At 41.1% G+C, this 25,111-nt stretch overlaps 3 protein-coding genes across 7 annotated transcripts; 1 reads left to right on the top strand and 2 right to left on the bottom strand.

Moving 5' to 3' along the window:
- Positions 1-2,281: 2,281 nt before the first annotated feature.
- LOC114610474 (keratin-associated protein 4-9-like) lies at positions 2,282-2,854 on the bottom strand. The gene is made up of 2 exons (XM_028755048.1): positions 2,613-2,854; positions 2,282-2,537 (listed from the first exon to the last, which is right to left on the bottom strand). Exons 1-2 carry the CDS (start codon positions 2,852-2,854, stop codon positions 2,282-2,284), a joined length of 498 nt encoding a protein of 165 aa, XP_028610881.1.
- Positions 2,855-7,154: 4,300 nt separating this feature from the next.
- Positions 7,155-8,266, top strand: LOC114610518 (keratin-associated protein 4-7-like). 3 transcript variants are annotated; one of them, XM_028755109.1, is made up of 2 exons: positions 7,155-7,164; positions 7,671-8,266. In XM_028755109.1, the coding sequence occupies exons 1-2, from the start codon at positions 7,155-7,157 to the stop codon at positions 8,264-8,266; spliced, it is 606 nt and encodes a 201-aa protein (XP_028610942.1). The 3 variants fall into 3 exon arrangements, with proteins under 3 accessions (XP_028610942.1, XP_028610943.1, XP_028610941.1); XM_028755110.1 differs by lacking the exon at positions 7,155-7,164 and having other exon boundaries at positions 7,619-7,800; positions 7,891-8,266; XM_028755108.1 differs by lacking the exon at positions 7,155-7,164 and having other exon boundaries at positions 7,619-8,266.
- Positions 8,267-14,049: 5,783 nt separating this feature from the next.
- On the bottom strand, positions 14,050-20,721 carry LOC114610445 (keratin-associated protein 4-2-like). 3 transcript variants are annotated; one of them, XM_028754996.1, is made up of 3 exons: positions 20,435-20,721; positions 14,525-14,665; positions 14,050-14,239 (listed from the first exon to the last, which is right to left on the bottom strand). In XM_028754996.1, exons 1-3 carry the CDS (start codon positions 20,719-20,721, stop codon positions 14,050-14,052), a joined length of 618 nt encoding a protein of 205 aa, XP_028610829.1. The 3 variants fall into 3 exon arrangements, with proteins under 3 accessions (XP_028610829.1, XP_028610832.1, XP_028610831.1); XM_028754999.1 differs by lacking the exon at positions 20,435-20,721 and adding an exon at positions 14,277-14,410 and having other exon boundaries at positions 14,050-14,171; positions 14,456-14,757; XM_028754998.1 differs by lacking the exon at positions 20,435-20,721 and having other exon boundaries at positions 14,050-14,410; positions 14,456-14,575; positions 14,636-14,757.
- Between the last annotated feature and the right edge of the window lie 4,390 nt (positions 20,722-25,111).

Here is a 25,111-nt window from a genome sequence, read left to right as displayed (position 1 = left end):
AATCAGCCGACAAAATGTCATCCATATAATTATAAATGATAGACTAAGGGAATTGTTTACAAATTATTTCTAATGGTTATAGCACAAAATATTGACACAAAGTTGGACTATTTACATTCCCTGTGGAAATACCTTCCAGGGTATCTCTTTAGTATATGACTAATATTCAAAGTAGGTACTAAAAATACAAACCTTTCCCCATCTTGGTCATGCAAGGGTATTGTGAAAAACCAATCTTTCAAGTCAATTATTGTTTTAGGCCATGATCTTGGTAACAAAGATGGTAAAGGAAGTCCAAGCTGTAAAGGACCCATTGGTTGAATTACTTTGGTAACTGTTCTTAAATCAGTTATCATCCTCCATTTTTTCAATTTCATTTTTACAGAAAGCACAGAGCTGGTAGAATCTTCTATATGTTAAGCCTCTACCTGTTCTTTTACCAGTCGTTCAAGTGCCTGCAATTTTTTCTTCTGTTATAGGCCACTGCTCTTACCATACAAGTCAGTTTAATAACCATTTTAGGCGCAAGGCTATTGGTATGTCAGCAGTAGCCCCTTTTATAAATTTGGTAATTTGATCCCTGTGATGTCCTGGTTTTGGACCATGGACACAGATTGTGATTTTTCTCAATCACCCATGTCAATATCTTCCCCAGGAGCATCTACCATATCACACTTAATTTCCTCATTTGCTGTCCCTGAAATTGCAGTATTATTAATTTGCATACCCTGTTATTGTGAAAGATCCCTTCCTCATAAATTTATGGGCATGTTGGCCACATAAGGTTTTAACTTCCCTGTTTGACCTTCTGATCCCACACAGTTAATCCATCAGACACTTTGCCTTAATCTTGATAATTTACCAATTCTTATAAACTGTATGTAAACCTTCTGAAGTGGCCAATCTGGATGCTGAGACTTTTGGGAAAGTATCCTAACACTAGCTCTTATATCTACCAAGCCTTCTGTATCAATGCCATTCATTTGCACCATTAATTTGGGTCTTTGATCATTAACCATTGCTTTCCAGAATATACATTTTCCAGTACTCCAAAAACCATTGTCCTTTTTGCTGGAGCAGCCTTGCCCTTAATGTAAGGAAACAACAACAGTTAATCAGTTCTATATTCTGCACTGATTTGCATCTCCTTTCTCACATATACCGTGATTCTAACTTTTCCTATCTATCCCTATATACTTTACCAAGATGCACAAGAAATCCTTGAGAAGTTAAAAAAAAAATACAGAATTCAGAGATAGGCTAGAAAAAGAAAAATCTTTAGCACCTATTCATTGCCCAGAGAAATCAATATCCAGAATATATATTAAAACTCAATTATTAAAAAGAGTTTAAAATAATCAATAAATAGGCAATATCTTCAGAAGATTTAGAGTTCAGTGAAGCAATAATCAAGACTTGATCCTGAGCCACGGAGCTCTCTGTATTGTATTGGACTTCTATGGGAGGGAAGGGGCACTGAGGTTGGAAACATGGTGTTAGGCTGCTTGTCCTTGGGGTGCCTGCCTCTCTACTGGGAGTTGAGACAAGGAGTTTATCAGGAAAGTGACCTCAGGAAGTATTGAGGTGAACTTAGGGAATGACAGAAGTCAACTGGACTGGTGTGAGCAGAACACCTCCAGTAGCAGCTGGGCTTCAAGCCACTGGAGAGCTTGGGAAAGCTGTGTGATGTGTGGTCTCTTGACTGCATGAGTAACAGCTTGTGCTCACCCAACCCCCTCACTGAAAGAACTCAGTCCAAGGGTCTTCAATCTCCTACCTACTGCTGTCCTTTCAACCAGAGAAAACTTTTAGCACAGAAGACCACGCCTTTGCTCTATGAGAGCATCCTTCTGAATAGGAGGAGCTGTGCCATGGGGGCAGTGTTGGCACACCTGAGATCATGTGCTGTCTTTTTACTTAGAAATCAGCTTCAGGACTTGACAGATGAAGAAAACAATCTGAGAGGAAAAATAATGAGACATGATACATATTTGTGTGCCTGCAAAATTCAGATTTATTTAATATATAAGAGAATGTCCATTTTTAGGAATATGGAAAAGAACAAATTTGTCCATGGGGATAAGGCCAAATTTTACAGATTGAGGAGAAAACTTAACCTTATGATTATTTTAGAGACAGGTAATAAACAGACAGGAGTAGGGTCAGTGTATTTGGAGGCCAAAATTATTTTCTGTTGGAATAGAGCCTTTGATTGGCATCTTGGAGTTCATCTCTACATTACATGGTGAGTGATGAAGAACAGGAGACTGGATGTTGGTGCTCAGCAGCAAGAACCACTAGAGCATCCTGGGCGGCAACAGGTGGTCCTGCAGCAGGTGGTCTGGCAACAGATGGGGCGGCAGCAGCTGGAGATGCAGCACTGGGGTCTGCAGCAACTGGACACACAGCAGCTGGGGCGACAGCAGGAAGGCCTGCAGCAGCTAGAAATGCAACAGGTGGGGCGGCAGCAGATAGAGGTACAGCAAGAGGGCCTGCAGCAGCTAGACACACAGCAGCTGGGGCGGCAGCAGGAAGGCCTGCAGGAGCTAGAAATGCAACAAGAAGGCCTGCAACAGCTGGACACACAGCAGCTGGGGCGGCAGCAGGAAGGCCTGCAGCAGCTAGAAATGCAGCAGCTGGGGCGGCAGCAGGTGGGCTGGCAGCACACAGACTGGCAGCACTGGGGCCTGCAGCAGCTGGACACACAGCAGCTGGGTCTGCAACAGCTAGACACACAGCAGGTGGGGCGGCAGCAGGTGGTCCTACAACAGGTAGTCTGGCAGCAGCTGGGCTGGCAGCAGCCTTGGCCACAGCCTTCCTCAGAGCAGACAGAGCCACAACAGGAGTTGACCATGGTGTTAGAGGTGGAGGATCTGGATGGGTTTACAAGTAGGCAGGTTGGAAGGTTTGGAAGTGGGAGTCTCCCCACCCACATCCCCTTTTATACCCTGCTGAGGGGCTGCTGTCCTCACATGCAGCATTCTTTCCTTGTTATTGTTTGTGTTGATAAACAGTTTACTCTCAAATTAAGGGTTTTTTTTTTCCTGACTAAATTATGAAGGTAATTTGGGAGCCCAGTTTCTTTTCCTGGTGGTAAGAGTCATCAGCTCTTGCTGAACCATCCCCTAAGTGTCTTTCTTTCTTCAGTTTCTTCTAAACAATTGTCCCATGACATCATATTTCTAGTTACTATTTGATTCAGACTCATAGTAAATGGCTCTACTGTCTATCCTTAGATAATCACTGGTATTACAGGTCCATAATTGTTTCTCCTAACCCAGAATAAAACTTTATTATACGGATGGCTCATCCATAATCGGTCAGACTGGTATAGAATGTTTGACCACAGAAAACTCCAATGGTATGAGAATAGGGAGCTTGTTAAGCAGTATCTACTATCCCATGTGGACCATGGTTCACTTTCTAGATTATTGTTCAATGGGAAACACAGAACAATTTTAGGTACAAAACTAAATGTTGAAATGATGATTTTTCTTTCAGAAACAAAATCATAACGCTCAGATTCAGCATCTTTTAGGAGAAATTGGCCACAGCTCAGCTCAGCCTCACACCCGATCACCTTACTTCTGCCACGTGAGATTGCTTTCCTCTGTCTCTGCTCGCCTAGCCTTCTTACTTTGATAGCAACTCCTGACCCAAACTCTTTCTTTTCTAAGTTGTAACTTCAGTTAGATGATCAATTTAGTGCCTTTTGTTCTGTTTGGTTCTGGATCTCCTGTGTCTGTAGAGGTCCTCATTCCTATAGCCTCAGCTGTGTCTCTACTCAAGTTAGTGGACTAGACTTCACCCTTCAGGCATCCTATGGAAAAATGAGTAATTTTTAAAAGCAAATATCTACATGAAAGGATATCAGCTATTATTTATTTATAGTCAGAATACGTTAATGACTTACGGAGTGCAAAAATCCCACCTAAGTGGTCAGATGATTAGGGTTTCTAAAAGTGAGGAATGCTACCAGTACATTATTCATACTCTGTTGGTATAGAAACAGGCAGAGACTTTCTGTACCTATGTATGACATCATTAAAAGTCTTAATTAAGACTATTTAATGACCAAGCATATTGCATAAATTTTTATCATACTTACTTAGCAAACATTTGATCTGTTTGTGTTTTCATTAGCTTGTAGTTGTAGATCATATGTATGAACACGTCCTACACATAGGAGAATTGTTGTTGTTGTTGTTGTTGTTTTGATTCACTGTTATTAGAGAGACCACATATGAAATAAAGATATTGGATGAAGACTATGTTAATTGATTTTAAAAAAATTTTGATTTCTGTTTGAAAAGATTAAGTAAGCCCTTTCCTTGTAGGTAAAATGACCATGGATTTTCACTGGAAATTAATGTATACAGACTCACAAACCTTCCTCCAGCACAGGTCTTTAGTGGCTCAAGGTAGAAATTCCAGGGTTGGGGAAGGTACAAGTGACAGTGTCTGGCTCCTTTGTAGAAGACATTTCATTTATTTGCTGTGTGCTTGGACTTGGTGTCCGTAGTTAATGGGCCTCCTCGGATCATCCCAATGGACAGTGAAACCTGAGGTCTGCATCACTGAACTACCCACATAACATGTATCTGTGCTCATCTTAGTTATGGACAGAAAACAGAACAAAAGATATGTTTTCATAGTGGTGATTTGACTAATAACAAATTATGAGTGTGTGTGTGTGTGTCTGTGTGTGCCTGTGTGTGTCTGGGGTGCCTGTGTTTCTCTCTCTCTCTCTCTCTCTCTCTCTCTCTCTCTCTCTCTCTCTCTCTCTCTCTCTCTCGTGTGTGTGTTTTTTTTTTTTGTGTGTGTGTGTGATTTAGAACCCGTGCACTTTGAACACAGTAGACTGAAACACCAAGCATCCTCCTGACTGTTTTGTATCCCTCTAGTGCTCACAGGACATGAACAACATCAGTGAGACAGAACAATAGAGAATCAAGCTTTGCCTTCATGGGGTTGGCTTACTATTGTTAATTCAAATTGCTTGTATAGTACTCCCGTGTCTCCTCTGTTTGGTGGTTTCTACTTTTAAAACAAATCCAGTCAGAAGACTTCATTCCATGTTGGTCTATTGTCATCAGTGTGAATCTGTTGTATTTGATATGAGATTTGCCTAGTATAATGAAGAGACAGCATTATTTCACTGTGTAGTGGTCCAAGAAACTTTTGAATATTACAAGTTATACAAACGCAGGCCATGCGGGCAGTTTAGTGAGGGAATTGCAGCAAGTCTAAGGGTTCACTGGAATCTCCTGTGAACTTCTAAAAGTTACTGATACTCAGACTAGTTAAAAGGATATTGTTCAGGGCATGAGACAGAATTTGACAGATTATAATCCTCTGTGGATGTCTCCCATGCAGCCAAACATAAGAAGCACTGGTTTAGAGACAATGGGTATCTCTATACTAGCCCACAATGAGAATATTACTCTGCCTATTTAAGTGAGGAAAAGGTATTCATTTTTTTAAATTTTGGTATGTCTTTGAGCCCAGTACTTTGTGTGGTGCTAGGCAAGCCTTGTACCAAAGAACTATATACTCAGCCCAAAAGATGATGATGATGATTTTTGCTGTCTTGTGTTTTGAAGTTATAATACAATTATACCATTTTCTCTGTGTGTATATATATGATTAGTGTTTATATAAATTCTTGAATACATAAATACAAACTGTTCAGCCTGTGTAATGTTACTTGTATGCATGTATTTCAGAGATGACAATATGGCATTGGATAGCCAGTTGATGTATTCTTCCATGGGAAAGATGATTCTCCCACTTGGATCATTCCTAAGTTCCCTGTACTGCTTTGTGTAAGGTTGAGACATTATGAGCTTTCCCCCATCCATGTCCACAAGTCAATCGCCGTTGTTGTGGTTCAACTCATGTTTAGGCAGCAATGTTGGTGAGACTCTATGGGTGGAGCTTCTGACATTCCTAGGAGTCACAATCTCACAGCAAATTCCCTGAAGCTCTGGCTGTAGCTATGTTTCTACTCCCTCTCCAACAGTGATCTCCAGCCTTAGGTACAGGAGTTATGTTCTACATGTGCAAGCTGGGAATGGGCTCTATAACTCTACTAGTAACCAAGAAATCTTCCTACGCATGATCACGTGGAAGCAGAGGTGTCCTTGTTACTGTAGCATTCCTGGGAAACTCTCATCCAGGACATATACTTATTTAAATCCTTCATCTTTTCAAGTTCTACAAATATCAGAATATGAGAAAAAGACTGTAGACTAAGTGTTGGCTGAGCAAATTAATGTCATAAAAGTATTGCAAAAGTCCTGGCCACTAAATGGTCCTAATTAAGAAACGTAATGGTATTATTACGCTGTTACTCCCTGTCTGTCTGCTTCTTGACTAACAGAGGATAGCAGAGGGACTGAAGCATTGCTCATTTTTGAAAGATAATTCATCTGGCTGATTGGATGGTTGCTCATGGCCTTTAAGCATTTACTGTGTCCAGCATTAGATACATATAAGCATTCAATTTACATATGTTACATATGCACACTTAAAATATTTGCATACTTAAATATGTGAATATTTAAATGTGTATTTAAATATGTAACTATTTGATATGAATGCATACATCATATATGTATTATACATATATCACATATGTATGTGTAACAAATAATCATAAAATCCATACATATGTATATACATTTATAAAATGTACATTAAGAAGGGAGTCTAGTCTACCACTAGAAACATGAAACAGGAGAGTCTCCAGCTCAGATCCATCAGAAAACATAACATTTGGGTTTAAATTAGCATAAGTGGCAGTGTTACCTAATTAAATGTTGCAAGGTAAACTTTGGAAAAGTTAGAGTATAACCTCATATGTTCTGTTAAGCGAAAGACAGTAGACAAAAATGGAAAGAAATAATTCCAGTGGCCAGAGCAGAGAGACCTGAATTTTGTGAGGTCACTTGAGGTCTGTGACCCACAGGAAATACAGGCCTCATAAACAGCAATTAAAGGTTTTCTGACAAAAGGGGGGTTGTGGATAAACATCCACATTTCCCTATTCAGTTTCCCACTTTGAAATTGGTACAGAAAATGTAGGAGTCAGAGGGGGAATATCTTTCTTTGTTCATGTCTGTGGTTTTGATATTCAAATCCTTAGTACCCACATGTCCCACTGTGGATGAGCTGTTGGAATGATGAATCTTTATCCTCCAACATTACTAGAAACAATTTTGAGTCTTTAGTAATCATGATTATCTAAGGGCAGACAGCAGAGCCATCTACCATGAGACTGAATCATATAGTGACTAGACACACAGGGTCATGTGACAGCTGGAAGAAATTAAGGCAAGGAAGACATTTAGGATATAGTTAATCAAGAGCTGATGGTGACTCTTAACACAGGAAAAGAAACTGTTTTCCATCTACCTTGATAATTTAGACAGGAAATGAAACTTGCTTGATTTGATAACCACATGTTTATTAACACAATAACAAGGAAAGAATGCTGCATGTGAGGACAGCAGCCCCTCAGCAGGGTATAAAAGGGGATGTGGGTGGGGAGACTCCCACTTCCAACCTTCCAACCCACCTTCTTGTAAACCCATCCAGATCCTCCACCTCTAACACCATGGTCAGCTCCTGTTGTGGCTCTGTCTGCTCTGAGGAGGGCTGTGGCCAAGGCTCCTGCCAGCCCAGCTGCTGCCAGACTACCTGCTGTAGGACCACCTGCTGCCGCCCCAGCTGCTGTGTGTCCAGCTGTTGCAGGCCCAGCTGCTGTGTGTCCAGCTGTTGCAGGCCCAGCTGCTGTGTGTCCAGCTGCTGCAGGCCTTGCTGCATTTCTAGTTGCTGTAGGCCCTCCTGCTGCTGCCGCCCAAGCTGCTGTGTGTCTAGCTGCTGCAGGCCCCAGTGCTGCACCTCCAGCTGCTGCCGCCCCACCTGTTGCATTTCTAGCTGCTGCAGGCCTTCCTGCTGCCGCCCCAGCTGCTGCGTGTCCAGCTGTTGCAGGCCCCAGTGCTGCCAGTCTGTGTGCTGCCAGCCCACCTGCTGCCGCCCCAGCTGCTGCCGCCCCTGCTGTGGTAGTTCCAGCTGTTGTGGATCTAGCTGCTGCCGTCCCACCTGTTGCATTTCCAGCTGCTGCAGGCCCAGCTGCTGTGTGTCCAGTTGCTGCAGACCCCAGTGCTGCATCTCCAGCTGCTGCCGCCCCACCTGTTGCCAGACCACCTGCTGCAGGACCACCTGTTGCCGCCCAGCATGCTCTAGCTGTTCTTGTTGCTGAGCATTCTCCCCGACAGTCTCCTGTTCTTCATCACCCAGCAGTCCTGATGTAGACCATGTGTGAACGCAAGCCCAAGATGCCACTCAAAGCCTCTCTCTTAACATACTGATTTTTAACCTTCTAACTACATTATCCCTGTTTCTTTGTCAATGAACGCAAGATGGATTTTTTTGCGTGTGAAATCTGTAAACAGATCTCATCCCCATACTTTGTTTCCTTCCCCATTTTCAAAAACAAATACTCCCCCCATATCTTAAATAAATCATAGTTTTACAAGCATACGTCTGTCTCATCTTTCCTTCTTATTTGGCTCATCTCTAACAATGCCAAGGGCACAGCAGATGACTTCAGGAGTGTCTGCCCTGTTCCCTCTGCATTCATCTTCCTATATAGGAAGATCTCTTGGCACGCACACACATCCCCCTGATCACCTCCAGTGGCAGAGTGCTCTGTGGAACGGAGAGTGAAGCCACTGAACACAGAGCTCCAGCAGTGATCACATGCTCTCCCACACTTCCTCCCAAGAAGAAGGGTGTCACTGTGACTGTCCTGAGTCCGTGGGTGTCACAGGAGCTACTTGTCTCCCGTGCTGTTCTGCTTTTTGTGTTCCCCAGTGGCTTCCTCTTTGCCTGGTATGATCTTTTCCATTTTAATACCCAAGTAACTTCTTCAGGTCCACCACTGCTCTCCACCATGCCTGAGACAGCCTCAAGGCTGAAGCAACTCAAGGATCCCATGCCCCTATGCGTGTGTCACTCAGCACCCATATGGAGACAACACAATGACTGTTTGGTTTCAAGGCCGAATCTCAGGATTGCTGCTTACTGCTTTGATCTATCTCATGAACCTGTAGATGGAGTTCAATATTTGTACGGTTGTGTTACACTAGCCATCTTCAGTCTTTTTGTTGATGTAAAGAAAAGTCAGAATGTTTTTACTTAGTATTTAATAATTTAACAATATAAGGGATCTCGTTATGACACTTTCATATGTATAAAAAGGGATCCTGTCTCAGGTGTGCTGGCTTATCCTCCCTGACAGTCATAACCCCTCTGCCCTCCTGATGACCCTAATCCTTTTCCAGCTCAGTTCTCCTACTTTTTCAGTCCTTTTGGGGTAAATTTTACATATATGAGACGACATCCCATGATTCTCTTCCTGAGGCTCACTTGTTTTGCGTAACATTGTGTGCTGTGCTTCTATTTCTGCAAATAGCAGGATTTTATTTTTCCTGCTGGGTGTATAATTCTCCATTGTGTGCATCTGCAGATACACACTGGGTTTATTTTTGGGACTTGACTATTCTAAGTAGGTCCCCATAAACACGGGCTTTATACAGGCAATTATGTACAGACAAATATACATTCACACATACGGTTACGTTTTCATTTACATTCTCATTTGCACTTAAACAAATTCACACTTCTGCTGGGCCCAACCGCCTGCCTTATTCATGCATGCTTACATACACACACATATACCTACACATGTATGTGCGGTCACACATATACATTTGGGTGGATGGGTGGGTGCGTGGATGGAGCAGAGTTCCTCAAGCCAAACCATTTGACCAGCCTTTTTATACCTCTTAGACAAAAAGCTCTTTAGAAAATTACCTCAGAGATAAAATGTTAGATAAAATGGGAGTTACAGAAGAATGTTGATATTAAGTTCAAAGCAGTGTTTCCTTTTAATATGTTCATCATAAGTCCAAAGCAACAGCTTTTTACATGGTCTTGCCTTATGATAGTGCACACATGTGGCTTTATCCTTGGACCTAAATGTTTTCCCTTCAACACAAATTTGTCCCAGGTCTATTTCTCTTTTTAGTGTAACTGTGAAAGCTCATTGTACTTCTTATTATGCACCTTTTATTTACTATATGAGGATTGGGCACATTCTTTTCTTGATTCTAACTTTGTTGCATCTTTCTAGAAAAGCAACTAAGACCATCTCTTAAAACTTTCTCCCTAAAATTATTTGAATCAAATCAAGAATTTTATAGTATCATTAATTTATCTAAATAGCATTAATTCATGGAAATTCATCTCTATGTTGACCTGCAGGAAATCTGATCAATAGGTTGAGCTAATGCCCAGGGATTACTATATTAATTCAATAATGACAAGAAAGGCATATTAGCTGCAAGAAGCAAACATGAGATGAAGTCTCTTTGGAGCCTTGCCATTGAACTTTGAGCTCATTCTTGCAGACAATGTGAAAATACAACCTTTAGGAAGGCCACCTGCTAGCCTTAGCCCATCCTAGATCTCTCTCTCTCTCTCTCTCTCTCTCTCTCTCTCTCTCTCTCTCTCTCTCTCTGTGTGTGTGTGTGTGTGTGTGTGTATGTGTGTGTGTGTGTGTATGTGAGTGTGTGAAGTGGTCTATTAGCCTGCAAGATCATCCTGTTTTAACTGATGACCCAGAGATTAGAGAAATAAATCAAGAGTAGCTTATAGAATAAGGGTCATATTCTTCCAATTAAATAATACATATCATATTTACTTATTCATTTATTATTAAACTCTCTTAAAAGATAAATTTTCATGTAGGTTTAGTTTCATATATTTGTGAAAACCCAGAGCCTATATTTATGGCCATGACAATTTTGGCTGCCTATTTTGAATTATGAGCTACTCTAAAAATCTCTTAATTGTCCCCACACAGCCCCATGAGTAATAGTGCTCCACGCTGTCCCACATTAATTCTGATAGTTACGTGGTTCTCCTGGGCTATCTGTGATCTTATCCCTTTATTCCCAGAGAGCTACAATCTACTCTGATATTTGCCATCAAAGCTCCAACTCTCGTTTGATTCTGCTGTTTCTCTGTGATTCTCTTCACCTCACTGTCTGCTCTTCCCATACCACCTTAGTTAACTGAGTCTCCAGGCCACCGAGGAAACAGCCTGTTGAGTCTTGGGAGCTTACGAATACATCTATTCCAACATATCTGTTTCTCTGTAGAGTTTGATTCCTTTCCTCCCATTCTATGTGTTGTACGGGACCCAGTAAATATTGATTAGCAATTTACATCTCTTCTATTTCCTTAAAATGTTGCAACAAAAAAACTTCACACATTCATTATCTCACAATTTCTGTACTTCATTTATTAGGTGCTGTCAGGCTTCCTAGTGTATTCCAAGGTTTCACCAAAAGTGTCAGTTGGCATTGGGGTCACATGTGAGGAAATCACCTGAAAGGATCTGGTTCCATGATCATGTATGCTATCACTTATGCTGTAGCTAAAAGTGTTCAGTCCCTCAAAGCAGCTGAAGCCAGAGACTCAGTCTTTGTCAGGTGCTGAGCCAAGGCTAGTATCTGGTGGTTTCTTTGTTTGTTCATTTGTTTGTTTGTTTGTTTTGGCACAGGAATCTCTCCCACTTGGTATGAGTTCATGGAAAGCCAACGATAGAGGAATAACCTGGATGACAGAGCTGGCTACCAACGAGAGAGCCTCGACCTCCTGTCAATTCATCAGTGAATGTTGCAATTTGCTGCTGGTTGGAAGCAAGTGGCGTGAGGAGGAGGCATTACATACATCTTGAAATACTAGAAAACTGATAGCAATTGGTGGAATTTTAAGGTTGTCTGCTCAAGCTAGCATAGGGTGTTATATCTTTCATAACTAACTTTATATAATATCCACAATTTACTGTGCAATTAAACTGTTTTTGTTGTGTGGGTGGGAAGTTGGGAAGGACCTGGGATGAGTTGGGGGAAGGGAAACCATAATCAAAATGTATTGGATGAAAAAAATTAAAACAAAATTCCAGCTTCAGATGCTTTTATTGACTCTTAACACAATCCCCTTTAGAAGTCTGGGAGCTATCCTTTTAATCTGATTTATTACAGCTTGTCAATGAAAGTAGTGAACATTTACCACATCCTGTAGCCCAAGACATTGATTTGCTTGCTTTCAGTATTCCTCCTCTGACAGCTTAGATACAAACATCCTTAAACATAACATTTGTAGCCATTCACCCAACAGCTGAACATAGATAAGAAAATGCTGATAGCAGAAAAGAAAACCAACTCAAACCAAACCAAACAAAAACAAACAAACAAAGCAAAAAACAAACAAAACAATAACAAAAACCTAAGTTCTTTGCACTCATGACAGTTTTGTCTATTTCTGATAGTTTGTGCTTGCTTGCTTTCTTTCTTTCTTTCTTTCTTTCTTTCTTTCTTTCTTCCTTCCTTCCTTCCTTCCTTCCTTCCTTCCTTCCTTCCTTCCTTTCCTCCTCCTCCTCCTCCTCCTCCTCCTCCTCCTCCTCCTCCTCTTCCTCCTCCTCCTCCTCCTCCTCCTCCTCCTCCTTTTCCTTCCTTACAAACATACAAGGAACAGTTCATGGAATTTTAAGGAAATCCATAGAATTGTAGGTGGGGTTTGGTATTTCATTTGGAAGGGAATATTTGGAGGTTTTGGGTAATGGAATTGATTTACTGTTTTCTATCTCATTAAATTAGTTGTTGTGGCAGCACACTCAGCCTCTAATTGGCTTGTAGAGGCATGGTAGCCATAACAGACAGTGCATCGTAAGAGTAGATAATTGTGCAGATCTACGATATCTACATGCAGAAGACTGAGTTGGGTACCTTGCCTTTTCCCCTAGACAAATGCTCACTCAAAATGGATAAAATGTTTTAACTCAGAATTTGAAAAGTTGAAAGCACAAGAGAAAAATGTAAGAAGAAAATTTCACGATGATGGTAAGAATTGGCAAATTGGGTCTCATCACAAAAGAAACAAAAGAGATAAGCTGGAAAAAGAAAAAAATCTTTGGCAGTTCTTTATTGGCCAGAGAAATCAATATCCAGAATATATATTAAAACTCAATTATTAAAAAGAGTTTAAAATAATCAATAAATAGGCAATATCTTTAGAAGATTAAGAGTTCACTGAAGCAAAAATCAAGACTTGATCCTGAGCCATGGAGCTCTCTGTATTGTATTGGACTTCTATGGGAGGAAGGGGCACTGAGGTTGGAAATATGGTGTTAGGCTGCTTGTCCTTGGGCTGCCTGCCTCTCTACAGGGAGTTGAGAAAAGGAGTTTATCAGGAAAGTGACCTCAGGAAGTATTGAGGTGAACTTAGGGAATGACAGAAGTCAACTGGACTGGTGTGAGCAGAACACCTCCAGTAGCAGCTGGGCTTCATGCCACTGAAGACCTAGAGAAAGCTGTGTGATGTGTGGTCTCTTGACTGCATGAGTAACAGCTTGTGCTCACCCAACCCCCTCACTGAGAGAACTCAGTCCAAGGGTCTTCAATCTCCTACCTACTGCTGTCCCTTCAACCAGAGAAAGTTTTCAGCACAGAGAACTTTACTCTATGAGAGCATCCTTCTGAATAGGAGGAGGTGTGCCATGGGATCAGAGTTAGCACATCTGAGTTCATGTGCTATCTTTGTACTTAGAGATCAACTTCAGAACTTGACAGATGAGGAAAATAATCTGAGAGGAAAAATAATGAGACATGTTTCATATTTGTGTTCCTGCAAATTCAAATTTATTTAATATATAAGAGGATGTCTATTTTTAGGAATATGGTAAAGAACAAATTTGTCCATGGGGATAACGCCAAACTTCACAGATTTAGAAGAAAATTTAAGCTTCTGGTGTTTTAGAGACAGGTAATAAACAGACAGGAGTAGGGGTAGTATATTTGGAGGCCAAAATCATTATCTGTTGGAAGAGAATCTTTGATTGGCATCTTGGAGCTCAACTCACTCATGGTCTACATCACAGGGGGAGGAACAACAGGAGACTCTGGATGACAGTGCTTAGCAGCAAGAACAGCTAGAGCATGCTGGGCGGCAACAGGTAGTCCTGCAGCAAGTGGTCTGGCAACAGGTGGGGCGGCAGCAGCTAGAAATGCAGCAGGTGGGGCGGCAGCAGCTGGAGATGCAGCACTGGGGTCTGCAGCAACTGGACACACAGCAGCTGGGCCTGCAACAGCTGGGGCGGCAGCAGCTGGAAATGCAGCAGGTGGGGCGGCAGCAGCTAGATCCACAACAGCTGGAACTACCACAGCAAGGGCGGCAGCAGCTGGGGCGGCAGCAGGTGGGCTGGCAGCACACAGACTGGCAGCACTGGGGCCTGCAGCAGCTGGACACACAGCAGCTGGGGCGGCAGCAGGAAGGTCTGCAGCAGCTAGAAATGCAACAGGTGGGGCGGCAGCAGCTGGGCCTGCAGCAACTAGAAATGCAGCAGCTAGGACGGCAGCAAGTGGGCTGGCAGCACACAGACTGGCAGCACTGGGGCCTGCAACAGCTGGACACACAGCAGCTGGGCCTGCAGCAGGAAGGCCTGCAACAGCTAGAAATGCAACAGGTGGGGCGGCAGCAGCTGGGCCTGCAGCAGCTGGACACACAGCAGCTGGGGCGACAGCAGGTGGTCCTACAGCAGGTGGTCTGGCAGCAGCTGGGCTGGCAGCAGCCTTGGCCACAGCCCTCCTCAGAGCAGACAGAGCCACAACAAGAGTTGACCATGGTGTTAGAGGTGGAGGATCTGGATGGGTTTACAAGAAGGTGGATTGGAAGGTTGGAAGTGGGAGTCTCCCTGCCCACATCCCCTTTTATACCCTGCTGAGGGGCTGTTGTCCTCACATGCAGCATTCTTTTCTTGTTATTGTTTATGTTAATAAATAGGTGATTATCACATTAGGCATGTTTCTTTTCCTGACTAAATTATCAAGGTTGATGAAAAAGAGTTTCCTTTTCCTGGTCTCTTAGGGTTCATTGTGAGCTCTTGATGGACCATCTGCTCAGCATCTTACGGATGCTTCCTTCTAGAAGATTTTCACCAGACACTATGTGTCTTGTCATTCTGTCCTTCTGTCTCATGCTACAACATGGCACAACTGTCCACTCTTACTTAGGTAATTATGATTCCTAAAGATCTTACCTTATGACTGAGGAGGATGAAGCTGTATTAATTTGATGGCTCATCATAATGACTCAGGTGGGTCAAGGTTAGACATCAGATACCTCCCTGTGTAGACTATGATCCACTTTCCAGATTTATTTTTAAACTGGGAATAGAATAACCTCCTGATGGTAAGCTGGATGGTAAAATGTTGGGCTGGATTTCTTCCTTTCTTCTTTCTTTTCTTTTTTCTTTCTTCCTTCCTTTCTTTCTTTCTCTCTTTCCTTTCTTTCTTCCATTTTTTGCAAAAAGAATTTGCCTGCAAAGTAGAGTTAGACCATAAAATGAAGGTCCTTAAGTTGTTCCCCTTGGCCTAATTCTTTAGTCATCTGTCGTCTGTCTCTAATTGATCCTGGCAGCCATAACATCTTGTTTCAAGCCATCAGAACTCCTGTGAGACAGCGTGTCATTAACTCTTGCTCTAGCTCAATGATTGCAATCTGTGTGCCATAACCCCTTTGGAGGTTGTCTTTCCCAGGGGTTGCCTAAGACTATCAGGACACATGGATATTTATGTTACTATTCATAACAGTAGAAAATTACAATTATGAAGTAGCAATGAAAACAATTATATGGTTGGTGGTCCTCACAACATGCAGAACTCTACTGACAGATCACAGCATTAGAAGGTTGGGAACCAGTTTAGCTTGCCCTTGGTCTTCCTGTGTTAGCTGAGGCCCTGGGTCTTACAGACGCACAGGACTCTCCTGCTTGGTGGTTTCAATCGTCGACTGGAGTGCTCCCTTAAGCTTTTCCTTTAAGAATTATGTAACAAGAAATTGATTGGTGTTTAGATGAAAAGATGTTAGCTTGCATCTGTTCATACTGTGGTCAAAATAGAGACTTCAAGGGTACAAAATCCCCATCCAACTGGCTAGGTGATTAGAGTTTCTGATAAGAAGATGTTCTTCCTCCTCTTGTTACCTTAGGCTGAAGAAACAGAAACTAGCTGGTAATGATCTCATCATTGGGATCATTTAAAGACAAGTCTCACTGCAAGACTTTCATCTCATTGGCTTGCTATGCAAACTCTTAACTGTCATGCTTTTACTTTAGGCTTTTCTCTGCTAAAGAAAGTGAAAGACTTACACATCTGTATGTCCATAGTAGTAAATTGCTTGAATCACAGCAACTGAGTAAAAAAGTAAAGACACAATTGGTTATTAGAGGAGATTTTTCTCTATAGATTCAGGGAAATTAAGGAATCTTCTTGCAGTGGGGGGTTTAAGTCAGTTGCTGAACACTTGTCTAGCATGTATAAGGGCCTGTGGTCAAGTCCAACTCTGAAAACTACATTTGAGAATGAAATCAGGCACACTCTCAACAACTAAAATAGTGGAATACATTCCCCTTACAATCTATAAACAATAACAACTACTAAACTAGTTGGGCACATGATCAAATCATTTGGGAAGTGTCAAAAACTGCCTTTGCCCAACTCTTTTCCAAGAGAGCTGCTCACCTGGTAGGTTCTAGTAGACCTTGTTTATAAACTTCTTCAGTTTATTCCAGTGCGCAACAAAGCTTGAAGTCCCTCTCCTTAAATCTTCCACAACACACTGCTGTTTCTGTTCAAAAGAGAACTTGCAAAATCACTTACGTTTCATTCAGTGGCATCTAAACCACAGAGGAAATGTCCCTAAATTGGGAACACTGAGCTCTAAGCATTGCAGACTAACAAACTCATAGCACTGACAGTGGAACTTAAGCCTAGGGAGACATTGCTACAGATGGCACCCTGGGTTATTAGAGAGGAAGCCCCACATGGGCAGAAATCGCTGTACATAGCCCTTGCTGAACCTTGCTCTGGTAGTCTAGCAAACGTAATGGATGATTGATGGCAATGTAATGAACCAGAACCTTGTAATGACGACCAGGACTGGACTTGGTTATGTAGGTGGGGTTTAATGTCTTGAGTAATTTATCTCCCTTTAAACTTTTTTCACCTTTTTATAATATCCTAATGAAAGAAAGAAGCTAAATAACATCAGTGCAATTAGAATAGACAAGAGACAACTCTATTTGGCATCTAGGAGCTAGGTGGTGTCTTTCCAAAGCCTGGCACAGGCTGAGATTATAGCTTGTCAAGCATTGTGTTAGTATATACAATCATTTTTTCCCCAGAAATTCTTGGCATAAATCTTGTCTGTAGCTAAAATGGATAATTAGATGACTAGGAGTGTCTTATTTGTAACCTCATGATCTATACAGAGAATATAATAACTGTGTCCAGTGGAAAGTCACATATTTCCAATACAATTAACTTTCTTGTAATTAAAAATCCAAATAGAGTAGAGAACCAGAAAATGTATGCAATCAATGAAAGACATATCATGACTGAAAAGCAAAACTCTGTATGATTTTTAAGATATGACTTCACTTCTCATGGAATATACAAGATATTACTGGTCCACCCATTTCTTTGCAACCAAAATTTTGTACCTTAATTTTGTATGAAAACAGTCATATATTTTCATTACAAAAAAAAGAAGCTCCATTAAGTACTCATGAATATATATTGAATAAATGAATGAATGTGTAATGAATGAATGAACATATTAAATGAATGAATGAATATATGAGTATATGAGTATATGAATATATATATATATATATATATATATATATATATATAATCAGTATTATCAGTCTTGAGAGTAAGTAATAGGTGTATTAAAAATCCCCAACCATTGCTTGATTCCTCCTTGCTCTTAAAATATTTTCATTGCTTAATCTAATCTTGCTGTTCAAACATAGCTAAATATTTCAGTTCATTTGTTTGGAAATAATCTTTATTATTATAAAAACTTGCATATACTAGAAATATATGTGTCCATTTGCATCACTGTAGCTTTTAAGGAAGTCAAAAGAGGCTTCCAAGCATGGCTGTTTATGTCTTGACTACATCCTTAGCCACACAACCCCAAGGAATCACTGCCTCACTGTCTCAGGACTCCAGCTGGTCTTTGTTTCGCTCTTTCTTTCTTCCTTTCCTTCTTTCTTCTTTTCTTCCTCTCTCTCTCTCTCTCTCTCTCTCTCTCTCTCTCTCTCTCTCTTTCTTTTTTTCTTTCTTTCTCTCTGAGGGGATTTGTTATTGGAATTTTTAAAAAATTCTTTTCTCATACAATACATCCCAACACAGCCTCCCCTCCCTCTACTCCTCTCAGTGTCGCCACCACTTCTCCTCTCCCCCAGATCCACTCTTCTTCAGTTTCTCTTCAGAAAAGAGCATGCCTCCTGGGGATATCAACTGAACATGGCACAACACAATACAATAACACTGAGAACAAACCTGGCTGTGTCAAGGATGGACGAGGCAAAGGGAGTAGGAGGAAAAGGGTCCCCAAACCAGTCAAAAGAGTCAGAGAAACTCCCACTCCCATTGTTAGAAGTCCCACAAAACCCCCAAGCTAAGCAATCACAACATATATGCAGAGGACCTAGCACAGACCCATGTAGGTGCCATGATTGCTCTATCAGTCTCTGTGAGCCTCTAAGAGCCCTGCTTAGTTGATTCTGTGGGCCAGGTTCTCCTGGAGTCTCTGATGCCCTGGCTCCTACAATCCTTCTATCCTCTCTTCCTCAGTGTTCCCTGAGCTCCACCAAATATTTGGCTGTGGGTCTCTTAGCCCTCTAATAGATATCTATAAACAGCATAGTTTAGTTTTACAGAAATTTTGTGAGTATTGCATAGATTATCACTACTTGTACTTTCCCCTCTTTTGCTCGACATTATATTCTACCTGGAGGCAGAGTGCCCCTAATGTGGCCCTCAGTTCTCTCTACCTGCTCTTTCACAGGATGTGAATGGCTCCCATTTGTGAGCCATTTACTTCTAGCTAACAACACATGACAACAATTAAGGAAGAAGTGACAAAACTGTGACTTTCCTCTTGGTGACCAATTCTCTGCATATTCTCCCTGCATCCTTTAGCTTTGAGAAATCCAGCTGCCGTGTAGGAAACAAGAGGCTCTCACCCCAGTGCTGTCAAGGGAGCAAATGTTCTCAGCAACCACAGACATGAACTCGGAAGTGGACCCTTCCAGGTTGCCCATCACATTAGACGCCAGTGCCAGATGACACCTTTTCTGAAGCTGTGTGACACACAAGAACACAGACAATGCAGCCTGTCTATTCCTGATTCCACAGAAACAGATAACACATGTTTTTGTTGTTGTTGTTGTTGTTTTGGTTTGTTTTTTTCGAGACAGGGTTTCTCTGTGTAGCCCTGGCTGTCCTGGAACTCACTCTGTAGACCAGGCTAGCCTCGAACTCTCGAACTCAGAAATCCTCCTGCCTCTGCCTCCCAAGTGCTGGGATTAAAGGCGTGCACCACCACCGCCCGGCTACACATGTTTTAATTTATATATGCAAATAATTTTTATATTTATAAAATTAAATTTATAAAACAGATGTGTTGTTTTGGCTGCTATGTGTTCAGAGGGTATAGCCTAACTATTGATTATGACTCTATATTTATTCGGTCTCTCATCACCCATAAAAGGGGAACAAAGAACCTAAAGGTGCAGAAAAGTAGCTATGCTAGAATAGTTGTTGTCATGAGGTCTAAAAGCCTAGTGGCATGACTGTTCCTTATTTGACCCAATAAACTCTCATCTTACTAAGGCATTGAAGGGCAATTGAGGACAATTTCAGCAAGAAAAATAAGGAGACACAATGACATTTTACATATGTACCTTTAAACTTTTAATTTATTATTAGGAAGCTTGTTTTTTTAATATAGCACAGAACAAAATATCACAAGAGTTTAAAAAGCTCAAGTGTGTTCATTTTAGACAGACACTGAGCAAGCTGGAGTGTGGAAATATATTTGTTGTCCAAATCAATCTCAGTTGTATCAGAGGCTTTATGATGGGCTTCTTGGTACGCAGCACTCACATGGTCTATATCAGGAACTTTGTGTGATGAAGAACAGGGGACTGGGTGAGAGTACTCAGCAGCAAGAACCACTAGAGCATGCTGGGCGGCAGCAGGTGGTCCTGCAGCAGGTAGTCTGGCAACAGATGGGGCGACAACAGCTGGAGATGCAGCACTGGGGTCTGCAACAGCTGGACACACAGCAGCTGGGGCGGCAGCAAGAAGGCCTGCAACAGCTAGAAATGCAACAGGTGGGGCGGCAGCAGCTAGAGGTGCAGCAACAGGGCCTGCAGCAGCTAGACACACAGCAGCTCGGGCGGCAGCAAGAAGGCCTGCAGCAGCTAGAAATGCAACAAGAAGGCCTGCAACAGCTGGACACACAGCAGCTTGGTTGGCAGCAAGAAGGCCTGCAGCAGCTAGAAATGCAGCAGCTGGGGCGGCAGCAGGTGGGCTGGCAACACACAGACTGGCAGCACTGGGGTCTGCAACAGCTGGACACACAGCAGCTGGGCCTGCAACAGCTGGACACACAGCAGCTGGGGCGACAGCAGGTGGTCCTACAGCAGGTAGTCTGACAGCAGCTGGGCTGGCAGCAGCCTTGGCCACAGCCCTCCTCAGAGCAGACAGAGCCACAGCAGGAGTTGACCATGATGTTAGAGGTGGAGGATCTGGATGGGTTTACAAGAAGGTGGGTTGGAAGGTTGGAAGTGGGAGTCTCCCTGCTCACATCCCCTTTTATACCCTGCTGAGGGGCTGCTGTCCTCACATGCAGCATTCTTTCCTTGTTATTGTTTATGTTAATAATTAGGTGATTACCACATTATGCAAGTGTCTTTTCCTGGTTAAATATTTAAAGTGGATAAAACACAAGAGCTCCTTTTCCTGGTGTGCTTATCGTTCACTGTTACTGAGCCAGCAGTTAAGTGTCTTTCCTGTTTTAGTTTCTTCAGGAGAGCCATCACATGGCATCATGTATCTTGGCTTTCTTCATTTTCTTCTCATTTTATGTGGCCTTCTTCTATAGGCCAAAATTGTGGTGACGCAGCTCTATGACAGTATCATTTACAGTCTAAGAAACTGGGTCTTCTACTGGATGGACGTGTACTCATAAACAGAATACACACACACACACGTGTATTAATAAAATATAACAATAACAAAGAAAAGCACCAGTGAAAGGTTAGTTATATAGACTTCTATAAAAATTTAAGGAGATTAAGAAAGACATTTCCACACTCCTAAAAAAGCTCAATATGTTACTTTTTAAGATCTACTGTTTTATGGCTTCTGGGGAGGGCATGACTCATACTCAGGCTTTTTTTAAAGTTCTATTTTCATATGTAGGTCTTGTGAGGGTGTACATACATGTACATGTATGCAGATGTATGTAGTTGTCTGTAGAAGACAGTAGAGGACATCAGAGCTGGAGGGAAAGGCAAGTTGTGAGTGCTTGACGTGGCTGATCTTTTTCTGCAACTACAGCACCTGCTGAGCCATCTCTCCAGTGCCAAAAGAGAAGATACATTCTTGTCATAGTCTACAGATAGATACTACCAGTTCCTGAGCCAGAAGTGCCCATGGTTGGCTGCATGGTAGAACCACCCTGAAGACTGTTGCAAACTGGCCAGTTCTTGGCTTCTGCCCAGAACTAACCTTATTTAATTGGTCTGGAGTATTTAATTGGTCTGGAGTAAAGCCTCAGAAGACTCTGAACCTTTTCCAAGTCTCTCAACCGGCATTAAAGTTTGAGACCCAACCCCTTTAATTGTCTATATTACATGCATTTGTGTTCATTTCAACTAAGAGCATAGATTGCAAATTAATGAAATTTTAATCAATGGTACATGACTAATAGAGAAATTCTGAATTAGAAACAATGGGCTTGTAAGCATTGAAAACACTCTTTCCTGCTGTAAGCTATTCCCAACACTGACAGATTCACCTGGGTAAGAATAGCTGCTCTAGCTTGAAGTACATTGAGAAATTACTGTATAGAGATCCTTCCCCTGAGTGACATTACAAAAGAAACTCAGAAGTGGGGAAATCATCATTACACATACTAGATCAGTTCCGCCCACAATCTGTGTAAGTACAATTGAGTTTTAACATCTGGACCGCATTTACGAATCCCTCTTTCATCACACAGAGTAGAAAGGTTGTGAATAAGTTGTTTCCTGCTATAGAACTTTCTTCCCCTTAAAGCTATTTATTTTTCTATCTTTTTATGGTAACGTAATGAAAGAACTCAAATAAGCACTATGGAAACAGAAATGAACATAGCTGACATTTGCAATCCAAGATCAGGATCAATGCAATTGAAAATTCAAGTAACCAGATGCCTGGTGGCAATAGGTACTTTAAAGGCGTGGTAAGCAAACCAGGCTTTTCTGGTCAGGTATCACTTACGCTATGTAAATTTTCTTGTATAAATACCTGTTATATATTCTATATGTAGCTAAAATATACTGCAAGTAGGTATGTTTCATCCTGACCTTTTTGTGTGTGTGTGAAAATATCTTTATCTAAATAGAGACACAAATAGCTAGTTTTAACAGAGAAAAAAAAATGACCTGATTTTGGACTCATCTATGTTACTGCATATTAAAATCAAGTTTCACATACATATTTCAGAACATACATTGAATAATATTGTTGAGCCTGTTGTAAAATGATTCCTATATTCAGAACAATATATGGAGTAATAAAAATGTCTATCGTTGCTTTAATTTTACCTTGTTTGTTTGCTTATTCTTATCTTTCCCTGTTGCTTATCTATACCTGGTTATAAATATTTGGTTGGAAGAGACACAGAGATCTTTGTGCTCACAGATAGGGGAACCTGGAATGTTAAACATACAGCATTGTTCCTTCAAAGAAAGAGATGCGTAGTCTGTTTCTACCCAGAAGCATGAGAGCAGATGTGATTAATAGCCACATGACCTTTATGTACCTTGTGGCCAAGACCACATGTGTTCCTCTCCTTTATCATGAGCTTGTTTTTCTTAGTTGATCTATAGAACCTATTTTTATGGAAGGTGTCACATATAATCAATCTATAAAACCTATCTTGAAGGGAATCTGCTTCTTAAAGGAGAATTGAAACAATTCAAGGGACCTATGCATTCTGAATGGAATAAATTTAAATACAAGCAAAAATAAAAAAAATAACACTAATATTGATAACATGAATATTGATAATGGAAAATCTTTGAAGATACTATAAGGAGTTACTATTAGTAAAGAAGCCAAGTTAGACCATCATTTGTATTTGTATTTTTAATCAGTCACATTGGAGGCAAAATTTAAGATGACAATGTATTCTTGATTTGGGGTTCCATATTGATAATTTAGTTAAGAAATCACTCAAATATATGTGGATAGGAAAAGATGTATTCAGACACTTGCACAACCATGTTTACCACATCACTGCTCACAATGGCAAAGTTAAGGAACTGACCTAAGGGGTTTGGACACATTTGTAGAAAAACAGATCCAACTGAAGATATACTAAACAAATTAAGCCAGTCTCAGATAAATATTGTGCGTCTCTTTTTATTTGTGATCCCTATATTTTATATAGGTAATTGAATTGTATATCTATACAACATGAAAGCAAAAGTAAAATGCTACAGTCACAAAAGAGATTAGTCAGAGAGGGAGGGTATGGGGGAGTGGGCTTACCATACATTGTATATTGTGAGAAAGTGTCTTATAGAAGAGTACCATGTTCAGTGAATATATACAATCAAAATTTTAAAAATTAAAAAAATTATTAAATTACTATATGGACAGGAAATCCTACACATCAATGAAACTGTTCCAGAGACTTCGGAAAGATTTTTAAACTTATATAAAAATACAGGTTGGCACCACGATTCCTCTGGGGTTGTCCATTCTCATGCTCAGGGGTGCCCACTACATTCTGTAATAAACCCTGTTCCTCTTACAAGCTCTTGTTAGCTATTAGTGGGCTTGAAAAACTAGACTTCCCATGATAATCAGTAGCTTCTAAAATTGAGGACCAGAACTTTAGTAGTTAACTGGTGAGAGGACTGGAATATGAGTCAAGTTTCTGGGCATGAGATACAACACCAGGAAGTGACAAAGGATCATTAATTGATACCTATGTAAACTGTGATCTGGGAACATTGTGCTGAATAAGATTACTAAGGCTTCTGAAGAGAGAACAAAAGCGTTACCCGTTTCTGTTACACTCAAACTACATGGGCCCATTAATCATCTGGACAGGAAACCACACACACCAATCAAACTGTTCCAGAGACTTTGGAAATATTTTAAAACTTCCATAAAAATGCAAGTTGTCACCATGATTCCTCTGATATTTTCTATTCTCATGCTTAGGGGTGCCCACTATTGTCTGCAATAAACCCTGTTTATCTTCAAAAAAACCAAACAAACCCTATCTTTGTGGATGGCATCAATGTAGTCACCTCCAATCTTTCTTTAGCTTACCTTGATCCTCAAGGAGATTTGTGTGTGCTTTGTTGGGCACAAGGGATTGAGCTAATTATCACGAGGAAAGTTTTCATCAGTTTGTGCTGTCTTTAAATATTCCTAAAAATACTCATCAGGATCAGACTACCAATATTTGCACCAACACCAGCGACTTAATCATATTAAACCAAACTGCCTTCTTGCCTCCCAGAGATCTGCTGGTTGTAGTGATCACAGAAGTCACATTTGGCTTTATAGGAAACACATGTATACTGAAGAGTATATGAAATATTAGTATTCAATATAGAAAATAATTATTAAGCCAGTATCTTGTAATGAGAATTTTAGTTTCTTTTAAAAACCACAGAAATATTATAATAGTATGTTTTCACTTTAATCCCAGGTGTGGGATATGGGGTTGCATCTGATTGTACCCAGTAGTTGACTACGATTTGCCTCATGCTCAAGCAGGGGCGTGATTTTACCAGTGACAGATAGTTTCTGTGACTGTGTAATGTGTGGAATTCTGGAGACTCTTCAGAGGGTATATAAATACTAAGGCCCCAAGGAGTGGTGAATAGGTT

Source organism: Grammomys surdaster, unplaced genomic scaffold (genome assembly GCF_004785775.1).
Source record: "Grammomys surdaster isolate TR1022 unplaced genomic scaffold, NIH_TR_1.0 126048, whole genome shotgun sequence".
NCBI lineage: Eukaryota > Metazoa > Chordata > Mammalia > Rodentia > Muridae > Grammomys > Grammomys surdaster.
This window is presented reverse-complemented; position numbering and strand designations above follow the sequence as displayed.

Coding starts and splice junctions, on each gene's coding strand:
- LOC114610518 (XM_028755108.1), top strand. CDS start 7,619: ATGGTCAGCTCCTGTTGTGGCTCTGTCTGCTCTGAGGAGGGCTGTGGC.
- LOC114610474 (XM_028755048.1), bottom strand. CDS start 2,854: ATGGTCAACTCCTGTTGTGGCTCTGTCTGCTCTGAGGAAGGCTGTGGC. Junction 2,538..2,612: donor TGCATTTCTAGCTGCTGCAG/GCCTTCCTGCTG, acceptor TAGCTCCTGCAG/GCCTTCCTGCTGCCGCCCCA.
- LOC114610445 (XM_028754996.1), bottom strand. CDS start 20,721: ATGGTCAACTCCTGCTGTGGCTCTGTCTGCTCTGAGGAGGGCTGTGGC. Junction 14,666..20,434: donor TGTGTGTCCAGCTGTTGCAG/GCCTTCTTGTTG, acceptor CACCTGCTGTAG/GACCACCTGCTGTCGCCCCA. Junction 14,240..14,524: donor TCCAGCTGTTGCAGGCCCCA/GTGCTGCCAGTC, acceptor CTGCATTTCCAG/CTGCTGCCGCCCCAGCTGTT.